At 51.5% G+C, this 14,220-nt stretch overlaps 1 protein-coding gene across 2 annotated transcripts in view; it reads right to left on the bottom strand.

Moving 5' to 3' along the window:
• Positions 1-14,220, bottom strand: part of MTCL2 (microtubule crosslinking factor 2) — a 74,837-nt gene that overhangs the window by 10,338 nt on the left and 50,279 nt on the right. Inside the window, exons 9-14 of one of the 2 annotated variants that reach the window (XM_007447734.1) lie at positions 10,175-10,279; positions 9,021-9,188; positions 7,200-7,451; positions 5,526-5,597; positions 4,500-4,570; positions 1,558-2,908 (exon numbers count right to left, since the gene is read on the bottom strand). In XM_007447734.1, coding sequence (XP_007447796.1) covers positions 1,558-2,908; positions 4,500-4,570; positions 5,526-5,597; positions 7,200-7,451; positions 9,021-9,188; positions 10,175-10,279 — 2,019 coding nt within the window. The remainder of the gene's footprint in view (positions 1-1,557; positions 2,909-4,499; positions 4,571-5,525; positions 5,598-7,199; positions 7,452-9,020; positions 9,189-10,174; positions 10,280-14,220) is intronic. The other variant, XM_007447735.1, reaches the window with a different exon arrangement.

The following is a 14,220-nucleotide window of genomic DNA, read 5'->3' as shown; positions in this document are numbered from 1 at the left end:
CTCTCTCCCCTCTCTCTCTCTCTCTCTCTCTCTCTCTCTCTCTCTCTCTCTCTGTCTCTCCACACACACACATAACCACAAAGCCTATTGGTTTTGTTTCTCTGGAGAACTCTAATACAATGGGTGTGTTCAGTTTGTGAGAATTCAATAAGCCATATTCTTACAATATGCTCAGTAAGTATATTAACCTCAAAAAGGGTTTTCTTAAGTTAAAAAAAGAGGAATGAATATTTAAAAGTTTTTTTTTTTTTTTAAATGCAGCCAGAGAGTATAGGGGGGTAAGGCACTCACCATACACTCCTGGGGGTTCTAGAAATTAAACAAAGTCTTTGGAAAGACAATTTAGCAACACTTATCAAATACCTTTACCAATTTACAGTCTTTTATTCTGGAATCCCATTTCTGCAACTCAAACTTAAGGAAATAATCTGCAATATGGAAAAATGCTTCTGTGTCAAGATGTTCACCACAGCATTACGTATAATAGGGAAAAACTAGAAACCAGCTAAACATACAATACGTACAAATCACATGGGTCAATCCCAGCCCATGCCACCTCTCTGTGCCCCCACCTACAACCCTCCTTCACTCCGTGCACTGCAGACCGTGATACCACCCCTGACCACAGCTGACTGGACCAAGGGGTTACACTGGACTCAAGTTACACTAGTCAGTTTCTTCCTGAAATGTGGAATGGGGACAGAGGGATTTGAGACAGTCTCCCTTAGGTGCTGGAACTGGAAGATGTTATAAAAGCAGAGTAGGCAGAGCCCACCTGGACCATATTCAAATACAACAGAGACAAAGGGAGGAAGAGGACATCAGAGAAAATGAAGCTCAAGAGAGAGGAGAGGGAGACAGAGCAGCCACTGGGGTCTTTGGGTCCCTGCCCTTGGGTTCCATGAGGTCCTCTGCAATTTTCCTTTCTGCAAAGCTAACTTACATGCATCGTTTTACTAACATGCACATAATCCCTAACTAAATCTGAAATTGGTATCAGGAGTGGGGTGAGCAGCAAAACAGTCCCAGAGAAAATGGAAGCACTTAGGGATAGAGTCTTGGTGAGGGCAGTGGTGTGCTGGTACATGTTTAATGACTAGTTTCCCAGGAGTAAGAGGAGAAGCCCTGATTTGCAGCATTTCTAATTTTCAAGGAGTAAATCCTCCCCTGGTGGCCGATCGCAAGGTACTAAGGTGACATCACTAAACACAGAGATGTACACGATTAGCTCTCATGAACCAAAGGAGCTGGCTCCCGCACACCACTGGGTAGCAGGAGGGCAGTGAGCATGCCTCTTCCCTGGAGGGGATCCTGGTAGTCTCTGGGGTGTGGTGGCAAAGCAGGTGGGTATGCCACCATGCTCACCAGTCTCTTGTATTCAGACTGTGTGTCCATCAGGTCTGCTGTCCCAGGTCTGGGGCCCTCCAACCCCCAACCCAGAGCAGCACAAGGACCTTTTGAAATACACAAAGCACATGCCTGAGTTTGAAAACCAAGAGTGGGACCTTATAAGCCAATCTCACCTCCCAAGAAAAAGGGCAGACCCCACCCACCTACCTCATTGGGAAGGATCGTGGCTCCATCTCCATCACGAGGGACCCCATCCTTCCCCATCTGGGGGAGCATGGAAAGCCTGGCCTCCTCGCTGCCGCCTGACTTGGCTGCCTTCTTGTTCAGGATCCTGGCCATGCCCTCTGGCTGGTGGTAGCTGGCCGGGGAGATGGGCTCCAGCTTCTTGGCGCCCTCCTCCCCGGGTACGGACGTGGGGCTTGGCGCCCGGCCACACACGTTGCGGAAGAACTCCTGCACGATGCCGTATTTGGGAGGCTCGGGCTTGGCCCGGGCCTCGGACACGCCCAGTTTCCAGACGGACTCGGTGCTCCCCGAGTGTTCCACCACGCTGAATAGGCTGGACAGCCCATCGTTGATGTTCCTCAGCACGGGGCTGTCCCGCGTGGTGGTGGAGCGGGCCCAGGCCGAGCCGTTCTGCTTGCCCTGGTGCAGGTTCCACAGGCTGCGGTCCTTGGCCCCGTCCAGCTTGGACACGGACCGCCTCTGGAGCTTGGGCGAGCCATACTTGGGCGAGCAGCACGGCCGCTCGATGCGCGAGTGCACCTTGTCCAGGGAGGAAGAGATCTGCTTGCTGCGCACGGACACCAGCGAGGAGCTGCGGGGCGACCAGCTCTTGCCGTGCAGGCTGCTGCGGGGCGGGTCGGTCTGCAGGCCCACGCTGACCGTGCGGATGGTCTGCGTGCCCACGCTGGCCAGGCCCACCGTCTGGCTGGACGTGCTCTTCACCTTCCGCTCCAGCGAGCCCGAGCGCATGGCCTGGCGCACGCAGTTGGTGATCTCCTTCATGTCATCGCTCATGTTGCCCGACATCTCAAAGTCGTGCAGGGCCGCTGGGAAGCCGGGCCCGGCCGCCGAGGGGCCGCCCCCAGAGCCCCCATCCAGGCGCTGCCGGGAAAAGTTGCAGAGCCAGCGGCTGTAGGAGCTATCCGCCAGCCCGTCCTCCTCGGCGGACTCTTTGGGCTTGGCTGTGGTGAAGAGGAAGCCGGGCTCGATGATGATCTTGCCCTCCCTGTCATGGACCACGGGGACGCCCAGGCGCCGGGCCACCGGGGGGCTGTAGTAGACGCGGATGCCCGTCTTGTCCGGAGCCGTGTAGCTGCGCTGCATCTGCCTCCCTGCCGGCTCCTGGCAGCCCAGGGCACCCAGGCGGTTGCAGTCACGTGGAGAGAGCCCTGGCTGCTCCGGGGCAGCCTTCTCCGGGTCCACTGGCTGGGGGCCCACAAAAGCAAAGGCAGGGCTGTTGGGCAGCTTCTTGCCCCGGGCGGCTTCCCCTGCGAGGTAGGGGGAACAGTCCAGCAGACTTTCAAACTCTGACATGGAGGAAACAGATTTGGTCCTGGGAAGAGCAGAGGAGAAAGGGCAGAGTTAGTGGAAGATTCCTCATGCGGAGCAGGTACTCTGGCCTTCCTCCCTGGTCCGTGTACTTCGCGGGCAGGGGGCGGTGGGGCAGTGGGGAGACGGACCATGACGGTCCTGCTCACCTCTTGCGGAAGACGCTGTAGGTGCCCTGCCCCTCATCCCCTCCACACTCACACCTACACACGCAACACTGCATCTCTGAGCACCTGCCATTCTCCACCGGAGGGCTTTTTTCTGTCTGCAGGAGCACACTTGGCCTCCACCCACAGGAAGCTAGACATTCACACAGTTTATGGCCCTAGACACAGCCCTCAACAAACAATGAGTGGGGTTTGGTGGCTTGGTACCAGCCTCCCTGTCCCCCAGGTGGGAGAACTAATGTTCAGCTCTGGCTCCCAGAGATGCTGTGAAGCTGATCCAGTTGCCCACGTGTATCCTGGTTGATAACACCTCCTTTATGGTGCCTTCCCTACCCTGTCTCACTTCCAGGCTTTTCCTGGAATCCCCTCCCAAATATACCATTTGCACTTAAATCCTTGCCTCAAGGTTTACTTTTGAGGGAACCCAATCTAGGACGCCATTTAATCTCCAGCCCAGACCTGGCACGTGTGCTGCCTGATGACTGTAAGTGCCAGGCCTACGTGACAACATTGCACACGTCAGGCCATTCAGTCCTCCGACAACTCTAGGGGGCAGTTCCTATTATCCCAGTAGGTAGAAATGGGAAGTATAGCCCAAGGGCACAGAGCTAGAAATGACAGTGCTGGAATTCAAATCCCACACTACCACTCCAGAGCCACCCCCCTATCCCGGGGCCCACCTGGCTTCACGCTACTCGCACGGCCCCTGGGAGGTTCTGTTACTCTGAATCTTTTCATAATGGTTTCCTAATGGTGGAGACACGGTCCTGATAGCCCTAGGGGTTTTCCTGGCTATAGCACAGGGCTGGGCCCAGAGGATGCTGCTCACTAGTCCCAGGAATAGATGTCCAGCTGGACTCTCCCAACTCCAGAGACAGGAAGAACCCCAAGAGGAGCTAAACAGTTTCTTTCCCAGCTAGGATATTCTGGGGCCCCAGTTTTCCACACCCAGAATCAAAAAAAGCACAGGCTACAATTGCCATCACCCAAACTTTCCCAGCTCCTAAGTGGCCTGGGTTCCATAAAAACCATATCCCAGGGGACTTCCCTGGTGGTCCAGTGGTTAAGACTTCACCTTCCAATGCAGGGGGTGTGGGTTCAATCCCTGGTGGAGGAGCTAAGATCCCACATGCCTCGGGGCCAAAAAACCAAAACATAAAACGGAAGCACTATTGTAACACTATTGTAACAAAAAGCACTATTGTAACAAATTCAATAAAGACTAAAAAAATGGTCCACATCAAAAAAAAAAAAATCTTTAGAAACCATATCCCAGTGTTCTCCCAATTCAGCTGAGGTGCAGTGGTGGGTGTGCTGGGCAGAGGAAGAGAAGAGAGGCAAAGGGGCAGGGCAGCCTGCAGGGTGGGGCTGGGGGGCAGAGCATGGGGAGGGGCTGCAGAGTGGAGCATGGGGAGGGGCTGCTAGCACCTCTTTAAGCCGGTTCCCCCAAGCTCAGCTTCAGAAACAGCCTCCTTGTTGTGGATCTTCTCACTGTGTGTCTGCCATAGAAGAGAGACAGGAAAGGGTCAGTCTGGCCACTAGCACACAGAGGGAAGGTAACAGGGGGTCAGTGTGGGAGCTGGCCCCGAGCCCCACGCATGAGTCTCCTCTTGTAGAGCAGGAGTGATGTCAGCACTGATCTAGAATGCTCATTGGTCAGTTTCTGGCTACAGTGCACCTACCCCCTCTCCACACACACATAGGTATGTGATGCAGGCATGGCCAATCAGTGGTCCAAGAGGGAACCCAAGGAAAGAGACTCTATTTAGAATGTATTCTGAATGTAGCACCCAGTAGTCGCTGCTCAGCTGAAGGAGAAAGCAGTAACCTGAGGTCCTGCTTGGGGTTTGCCCCACCCTGGTTCAGAGACCTGCACCAGTTTTCTGACCCTGCATCACCAGCCCTTTTGAGCCCCTAATGAAATCCTCTCCTGCTTCAGTTCCCCAGAATTGGCTTTTATTGCTTCCTCAGGCTATCATGAGCAAGGGCCCATATGTTCACTCCTTGGTTACTCAGTGTGTGGCTATATGGACAGTGTACCTGAGGCTTAGAAGCAAACTTCACTGACTGATCTCCACAACCAGGGCTGGGCTAAGGCAGAGAATGTGATTCTCATTTTACCAATGAGGCAACTGGGGCCCAGAGAGGAAGAGTGACTTGCCCAGGATCACACAGCTCTTTGGAGGCTCTGCTTTTGAGAAAGCCACAACTGAAACACAGAGAAACACCTAGCCTTTGTCCCAGGCATGGAAGGATGGAGCTAACAGGGGGCTCTTTACAGGTCTCAAGGCTGGAACCATGAAGTAGAGACCTCAGGACTGAGAAGCCCAAGGGGGTGAGGGTGTGTGACTTGTGGGACAGGATTAGCATCCTCCTTGTCACATTCCCCAAAAGTGAGAGACTTTCCAGTGTAGCCAGGAGCACAGCACATGGGCCGCCTGCCACCCCACTCACCTCTTTCCAGCTGTTGTCCTGCTTCTCCAAATCCGAGTGCTTCAGGACCCAAGGGTCAGCAGCCTTCTGCAGCTAGGCAAGAGTAAAGAAGATAGTCATGTGCAGGCAAAGATGGTGAGCAGGGCCCTATTCTGTGCAGGGCCATTCCCCAGGCTCCACTCTGCAGCCCAGATGACCCAGATCATGGACTCAGAGCCACCTTCCCAGTGGGCAGCAGCTCTGAACCAACGGAGTGGGTTTGACAAATGATCATGAAACCAACCACTTACAGGCATCTTTATAAGTGTCATTATATCAAGCACGGTAATAGTTGTTATTACCATGTTAATTCACACTAGACGCCTGCAACAGCTACATCAGCAGCTGAATGACATCAAAGTGGTATCTCCACCTAGGTATGCTAAGCAGCAATTAAACTGAATGAGAGTGGCCTCTGCATTCTGTCATGAACAGCTCTCTATGAAAGAGGCAAAGTGTAAATAATATGCATATTAGGATTCAATTAATGATTTAAAAAAAATCTCTGAATGTAAATTTTTTTTTTTTTTTTTTTTTTTTTTTTGCGGTACACGGGCCTCTCACTGTTGTGGCCTCTCCCGTTGTGGAGCACAGGCTCCGGACGCGCGGGCTCAGTGGCCATGGCTCACGGGCCTAGCCGCTCCGCGGCATGTGGGATCTTCCCAGACCGGGGCACGAACCCGTGTCCCCTGCATTGGCAGGAGGACTCAACCACTGAGCCACCAGGGAAGCTCTTTTTTTTTTTAAAGGGCTTCAAATGCTTGGCTTTTATTTATTTAATTAATTAATTTATTTATTTTTGTCTGTGTTGGGTCTTCATTTCTGTGCGAGGGCTTTCTCTAGTTGTGGCAAGCGGGGGCCACTCTTCATCGCAGTGCGCGGGCCTCTCACTATCGCGGTCTCTCTTGTTGAGGAGCACAGGCTCCAGACGCGCAGGCTCAGTAGTTGTGGCTCACGGGCCTAGTTGCTCTGCGGCATGTGGGATCTTCCCAGACCAGGGCTCGAACCCGTGTCCCCTGCATTAGCAGGCAGATTCTCAACCACTGTGCCACCAGGGAAGCCCTGAATATCAATTTAAACAGCAAGAAAGGGAGGGAGTGGGTTGGAGTATGCTTTTGTAATATTTGAGTCTTATATAAAGATGAAGTCCTGACTTATACAATTGCAATAAAAAATAAACAAAGGAAAAAGTCACAGTGGAGCATAGCAGCTTGATAAGATAGGTGCATGTTAACTGTAGTGGGGTTGTAATGGTCAATGATTGTTTTTCCTATTTCCCCCTTGTGGTCTGAGGACTCTAATTTTCATGGGAAACCTCTTGGTTCCGAGGTTTTGGCAGGTTCTAGGTGTGGACACGTGACTCATACCTGGCACATCAGAGCCTTGTGGAAAAGGAAAACTCTCTTTCCATTGAAACTGCTAAGCTGTGAGGATATGAATACAACACTAACAGAGGCCATATTTGAGAACAGCTTGCTTCAGAATAAAACACAGAGGAAAGCAAGCCTGTGAGACTGGCAGAGAGGAAGACCTGGTCCCTACTGCAGTCTCTGAGCATACAGATCCATCTCTACCTGAAGGAGTCTTCCCCCGGTCTGTGCCTATAGCAACTGCCCCCTTGTGGCTTAAGCCATCTTGGGCTGGGACAGACCTCACCTGGCTCAGGCGATTCTGCAGCTCCTTTACCTGCTGCTCCACCTGCTGCTTCTCACCCTGAAGCCGCTCCACCAGCTGCAGCTTCTCCTGGCCCCAGTTGTGCTCACTGATCTGCAGCTGCCGTGTCAGCTCCATGACTGCACTGTAGGACTCAGCCAGGAGGTGCTGCTGTTCCTCCCGTTCCCTCTGCAGGGCTGCCTTCCAGTCGGGCCCTATCCGATCTCCAGCCCCCTTCCCAGCCTTCAGCTCCATCTGCGGAAAGAAGAGCAACCTGGGTGGCTGGCACCAGGAGGACCCTCCTCTCTGCCCTCCCTCGTCCCTCCCTGGGCACCAGCAGGGGGCAGGGGGAGGGTGCTCTCCTCAGAGGACCCCTCATCCAGGAACCTCCACTGACCTCCTCAGTTAGAACTAAACTTTCCTCACAGTCAAGGCTTGTGTGGCACAGTTTCTACTCACCAAGCTCTGTGCTAAGGGCTTTTCAGGCATTTGCTGTGCCCTCAAGAAAACTCAGCAAGGTAACCACCATTGTCGATACTTTACAGAGGAGGAAGAGGTTCACAGAGGTTATTTGTCCCTGGTCACATAGCTACAGAATGGCAGAGCTTCCTAGTTATTGCTTCTCATGATATTTCATCAACACTTACCCATGTTTACCAGGGTTTACGGTTAGTGGGGGACATGCACAGTCACATAAACAATGTGGGCAGGAATCACCTGAGCGTGATGGCTGTCTTGGCCCAAATCTTGAGGGGCAGGAGGGAAACGTGCAATCTATAGAATCGATGTACCCCACACCCCCAAGCTGTGGTCAGATTCCCATGGTGGGAGGGACACCTGGAACGCCTGGGGTTGGGGGGGCAGTGGGAGCAGGGGACACTGTGGAAGGTGCAGGTGGGGCGGGAGCTGTGAGATCAGCAGGGAGGGTTGGGAGAGAGAACGTGGCACCAGGAAGCCAGAAGTCTGAGAACTGGGAAGAAGGTGGGATGACGGCCATGAGGAGCCAGCAGGGCAGAGGTTTGGGGACTGAGGGTCAGGTCTGCCACTGACTAGCTGGGTGACCTTGGGATAGAAGCTTAACTCCTCTGTGCCTGTTTTGTCACTTGCCCAACAAAGATAATCAGGGTACCCACCTCTGAGGGGCCCGTGATACCTGGGAAGGCAGACTGCAGCAGGGGCAGCGGGGAGGAAGCTGGGCCCCGCAGAGTTCTGGAGTGGGGTAGGGGTTGGGGTGGTGAGAACATTCTTTCTGAGCGGGAGGAAGCCCATCCCCTCACTTCTCAGGCCAGAGTGGGGGGCAGTACCTTGCCTCCAGGCACACAGCAAAGACCAAATAGCCAGGACTCCTGGTTAAGGCTCCTTTGATCATCTGAGTTGTAGGGAGGGGAGTTCTCCAGTTTGGGTGGAGGGAGCAAAACAGAGTCAGGTAGCAGGGGCTTAAGGGGATCCTTATGAGGACAGCAGGCAGCAGAAGTCTGGGTGTGAGGATGAAGGATGTCACCAGGTGCAGACAGGCATTTAAGTGTTCCAGCCTCACCTGTGAGCTCATGGTGCGGCGGAGGCGCCTGTGATGTCCCCATGGCTCCTTTGCAAGTCCCTCACCTGCCTTCCCTAGCCCAGGGACCTTTAGTTCCCACTGTTTCTGGTACCCTTGCTGTGTGACTCTAGGCAAGTGTCTTGCCCTCTCTGGGCCACAAGGTAAGTGAAGGGGTTCCTATGCTTCTAGGAGCATGGCTTGGGCATCCTCCTCCCCAGTCTGACAGCTGAGGCCTTCTCAGAGAGGGGAACAAGGAGGGGGATGTCCCTGACAGGTGGGAGACTCACCAGGGCAGTATGGCTCTTGAGCTCTGCCCGCTCTGTCTCCCAGGTGGCCTTGGCCTTGGCAAACTGTTGCTGAAGCTCAGTCAGACCACGGCGCTCATCCCGAAGCAGCCAGCATAGCTCCTTCAGCGTCACCTTCATGTCGGCCAGTGTCTTGATGTACTCATTGGGCTGCAGATGGGGGCAAGGCCTGGGTCAGGAGCTTTCGGAGCGGCAAGGAGGAGAGGCTGGGCTGGGAACTCATCCAGAGTCCAGCCTGGGACTCTACCAGGCCTCAGGCAAGTCCCACGACCTCTTCGGGTCATCTCCCCATAAAACAGGCATAACAAGCCCAGCCCTGGCCACCTCTTAGACTGACACACGCCCCAGTCTCACAAAAACACAAAATTCTGTAGTTGCAGCAATTATTCAACCTAAATCTGAGCTGGGCCTGCCTTCTCTGAGGCTCTGCAGCATCTAGGCCTCTGTCTTCCTCCTTGCCCAAGATCTGCCTTCTCTGACCCACTGTAGGCCAGATGGGGAGTCTGAACCACAGAAGCTCCCTGACTGCCCGACTTGGGCCCAGTCTTCTCTCCTGGGCCCATGACCTGTTTCCCACCTGTAACCCAGCTTACTGTGGGTGCCCCTGGGAGCCTGACCCTACTGCTCTATACTACCCCGTGGCTTGATTTGATGGTTCCTGATCCTAGGCCATAAGGCCCTTCTTCATACAACTCACTCTAGCCTGATGTCCTTACCCCGACTATGCACATCCCAAGCTGCAGCCAGACTCAGAATACCTTGCCACATCTCTGTATATACAGTTCTCTTGGTACAGAATGGCCTTTTCCCTATTCTCTATTAGGCAAGCTCCTATTCATCCTTTGAAACCCACCACCTATGACCCCTTCTCTGTAATACCATCCTCTATACTCCAAACAGAATTAACTGCTCTCTCACCTGAGACCCCACAGTCCATCATCTGACCCTCTGTCACTGCCCTGGGGTGACTTACATACCCCATAGCACTGAGCATCTGGGGCAAGTGACCAAGCAATAACCCTCTGCTGCTCCGGTGCCTGGTGTAGGACTGGGGTCAGAAAGCAGTAAGATGTGATCACTAAACAGACAAAGGAACAAATGGACAGGACAGGACTGGAAATGGGCTGAGAACGCACCGTGTTTTGGGTCCAGCTGTCCCCTGTGCAGGTCTTGTTATCAGAATGCTGGGCATTTAATTCCTCTTCCTCCATTAGCAGGTACAGCTCCTTCATGCTATTTACCTGTTTTTTAAAAACCACACTCAATAGCGGGTAGGAGGGCATCGTGCCTGGGGGTCTGACCCTCAGGGGGAGGGGATACGGGCTAGTGGTCCAGATAGAAAGTGGGCTGCACAGCCAGGCAGGAATAAAGAAAGGGGGTTTATGGACCAAAATTACCCCAGCTGGGCACTGATTTCCCAGATTTTAACTTTGAGCCCTGGGCACCGTCCAGGTCAAGGAGCACAGCTGGAGAGTCAGACCCTTCTACCCCCCACACCATCTCTTCTGCCCCAAGGACCATGAGGCATCCCGGAGAGCTACTCCGAAATAGCTATGCTGTCAACGTAGGCACTGTGGCTGGAATAAAGGGCCACAAGGCACCCTCATAATTATAGATAAGGGCAACCAGAGGCTTGGGTGGGCAGAAGGGATCCTTCCTGGGAGCGGAGCTGTTTGCTGCTGATGGATTCTGGGCAGGAGTCCAGAGCCAGCCCAGGAGACCAGGGTCTAGTTTATGATGGGAGTGAAGCAGAAGAAGTGGGTGCTCATTCACTATTCATTTCATTCATTCATTCATTCAACAAATATTTATTGAACACCTACCACGCACCAGGCCCTGTGTTCAGAGCTGGGAATACATCAGTGAGCAAGACAGACAGAAGCCCTGGTCCCCTTGAGCTTCCATTCCAGTAGCAGGAAAACAAACAAATATGTGAAATATTGATACATGAAACATCATTAAATATATGGAATGTTCCATAATAATAAGTGCTATGGAGAAAAAGAGAGCTGGGAGAGGAGCTAGGATGTGCTGCACTGGGTGGTCAAAGAAGGGCTTAGAGAGAAGGTGATATTTGGGCAAAATCCTGAAGGAGGTAAAAAAATAAGCCACGTGAATATGTGCAGGTTGAGAATTCCAGGTTAAGGTCACAGCAAACGCAAAGGCCCTGAGATGGGAACCCATCTATTTGAGGAAGAGCAAGAGAGCCAGGGAGGAAGTGAGAGGTACGGGGACCAAGGCTGGTTGAACAGGCTTTGTAGGGACTTTGGCTTCTACTCTGGGTGACATGGGAGCCAGGGGAGGATTGTGCTGAGGAGTGACACTGGCCTGACTTTCAGTTTTACGAGATCACTCTAGCTGCTGTGTTGAGATACTTTATAGGGTAGCAACAGAGCTCCATACTGCACAACACCAGGGGGCACCATCCACGTGGAGTACACACGGCCTGGTACCTCCCTGCTTTGAATAGAAGATGCTCGGTGGAAGGGTGCAAGGGCAGAGGCAGGAAGACCAGTTAGGAGGCTACGGTGATAATCCAGGCAAGAAGTGGTGATGGCTCAGATGCGGGTGGTGAGGGGGTAGGCAGTGCAGCTGGGTCAGATTCTGTAGATTCTAGATAGATTCGCAATGTGCAAGAAAGGCCATGTAAGCCAAGTGCCTGGACAAGCTCCCCAAGGAGGCAGGTGAAGGTCAAGGAGAGACGCGGCCTGAGGGCTGAGCCCTCGGGACTGTTGACGTTAAGGGGTCAGTTCAGGGAGAAAAGGAAGCGTCCAGCCAAGGAGACTGAGGAGGAGCAACCAGTGAGGTGGAAGGAAAACCAAGAGTGTGGTGAAATCAAATGAAGAGGGTTTCTGGGGTTCAGGGCAGGCACTGAGGCTGGAAATATGTGGGGTGGAGCAGGGCCTGTGTGAAAAATACCCAGTTCCCTCCCTGGTCAGAATCTAAACATACTGACTTTTGATTATCTGTATTATCTGTATACACAGGTGCACAATTCTTTCTCTGAAATTCTTTGGGCCGGGTGTGCTTGGAATTCAGAAGTAATCGGGATTTAGAAAGATAATGTGGTACCTACACTGTATATTGTAAAACAGCCCCGTCTGGTGAGATACCCTATGCTCGTGGACACCAATATTTCCCCTTCAAACATGTGAGTACTAACAGGAAATGGGGTAAATAAAGGTTTTGCTGCCAAATGAATGTCAGGTCAATTTTTTCCAACTGAGTTAGACCCAACAAAACACAGTTCTCAGAGCTTCTGGATTTCAGAATTGAGGACAAGGAATCAAAGATCTTTATCTGCAGTAGAATGGGGATAATAATTGTTTCCACATCATAGGGTATGTGTAAAAGTGAAATGCAATTATCCAAATAGAGCATTTAACACAGTGCCCAGGACACTATACATACTCAATATATGAGGGTTATCATTCATATATATAGTTTTGTTTGTTTGTTTGTTTGCTTTTTGCGGTACGCAGGCCTCTCACTGCTGTGGCCCCTCCCGTTGCGGAGCACAGGCTCCGGATGCGCAGGCTCAGCGGCCATGGCTCACGGGCCCAGCCACTACGCGGCATGTGGAATCTTCCCGGACCGGGGCACGAACCCGCGTCCCCTGCATCGGCAGGCAGACTCTCAACTACTGCGCCACCAGGGAAGCCCTCATATATATAGTTTTGATTCTACATGTGTGGACACACATATTCTTTAAAAGTATGAATGTACATCAAGTTTGTTATTTATATGGTTATCTGTATTTTATTATGTACTTGTTTATATGTATTTTATACACATGGGCTTTATATCATTATATCTATGCATATATGTATTTTTTACAATGTGGGGGTGGTTACGTTTCTTATGATGTCTATCTCAGTATGTATATTTCTATTTATTATAGGCATGTATATTATTTTATTGTCTATGGTTACACTTTATTTTTTTCCTAAAGTAAGTTTCTGTTTCTCTCTGTTATCCCAGTACATTGAAATGGCTAGAAAGATTTTCACCAAATATGGAGAGTTTGCCTGAGACAACCTGATTTAAAATCAGGCTACGTGGCCTGAAGGCAATTCATTTTTTTTGGTGGAGGGCGAAACATCTTCCCTAGCAGCCAAAAGTGGGCTTCAGCTATGGAAAACAGTATAGAAGTTTCCCCCCAAATTAAAAATAGATCTCCCATACGATCTAGCAGTCCCACTTGCGGGTATATATCCAAAGAAAATGAAATCTGGATCTCTCTTATGTTCACTGTGGCATTATTCACAGTAGCCAAGATATGGAAACAACCTAAGTGTGTGTCTATGAATGAACGGGCAAAGAAAAAGTGATATATACACAACAAGGAAATATTATTCAGTCTTAAAAAAGAAGGAAATCCTGCCATTTGCGACAACATGGACATGGATGAACCTGGAAGACATTATGCTAAGCAAAATAAGCCAGAGACAGAAAGAGAAATACTACAAGATCTCACTTATATGTAGAATCTAATCAAGTCAAACTCATACAATCAGAGGGTAGAATAGTGGTTGCCAGGGCAGACGGAGGGGGGAATAAGGAGTGAATGGGTAAGAGTTTCAGTTTTACAAGATGAAGAGTTCTGGAGATGGACAGTGGTGATGGTTACACAACAATGTGAATGTACTTAATGCCAGTGAACTGTAAACTTAAAAATGGTTAAAATGGTAAAATTTATGTTATGTACAGTATATTTTACTATAATATAAAAAAATAAATTTTAAAAAAGTTATTAAAAAAAACAAACTGGGCTTCACCCAGAGGCTTGTGTGGGACTTCCAAACAGGAGGGATAGTCCTAAAGCAGACAGTGGTTTCAAATAGGAGTCCCCAGGTGTCACAAAGAGTGATGCTCGAGGGGCAGCCATGCTGGGCTTTCCAGGTGCTTCTCATAGGGGTGCCTCCATGTCAGACATTCCTGGGAGAGGGCAGAGGGAATGTGTTCATCTAAAGATGGTCAGCAGGGCTTCCCTGGTGGCGCAGTGGTTGAGAGTCCGCCTGCCGATGCAGGGGACACAGGTTCGTGCCCAGGTCTGGGAGGATCCCACATGCTGCGGAGCGGCTGGGCCCGTGAGCCATGGCCACTGAGCCTGCGCGTCCGGAGTCTGTGCTCCGCAATGGGAGAGGCCACAGCAGTGAGAGGCCCACGTACCGCAAAAAAA

The sequence above is a fragment of the Lipotes vexillifer genome, unplaced genomic scaffold (genome assembly GCF_000442215.2).
Source record: "Lipotes vexillifer unplaced genomic scaffold, Lipotes_vexillifer_v1.1 scaffold397, whole genome shotgun sequence".
NCBI classification, from domain to species: domain Eukaryota; kingdom Metazoa; phylum Chordata; class Mammalia; order Artiodactyla; family Lipotidae; genus Lipotes; species Lipotes vexillifer.
The sequence above is the reverse complement of the archived record's forward strand: the minus strand, read 5'-3'. Positions and strand labels throughout refer to the sequence as shown.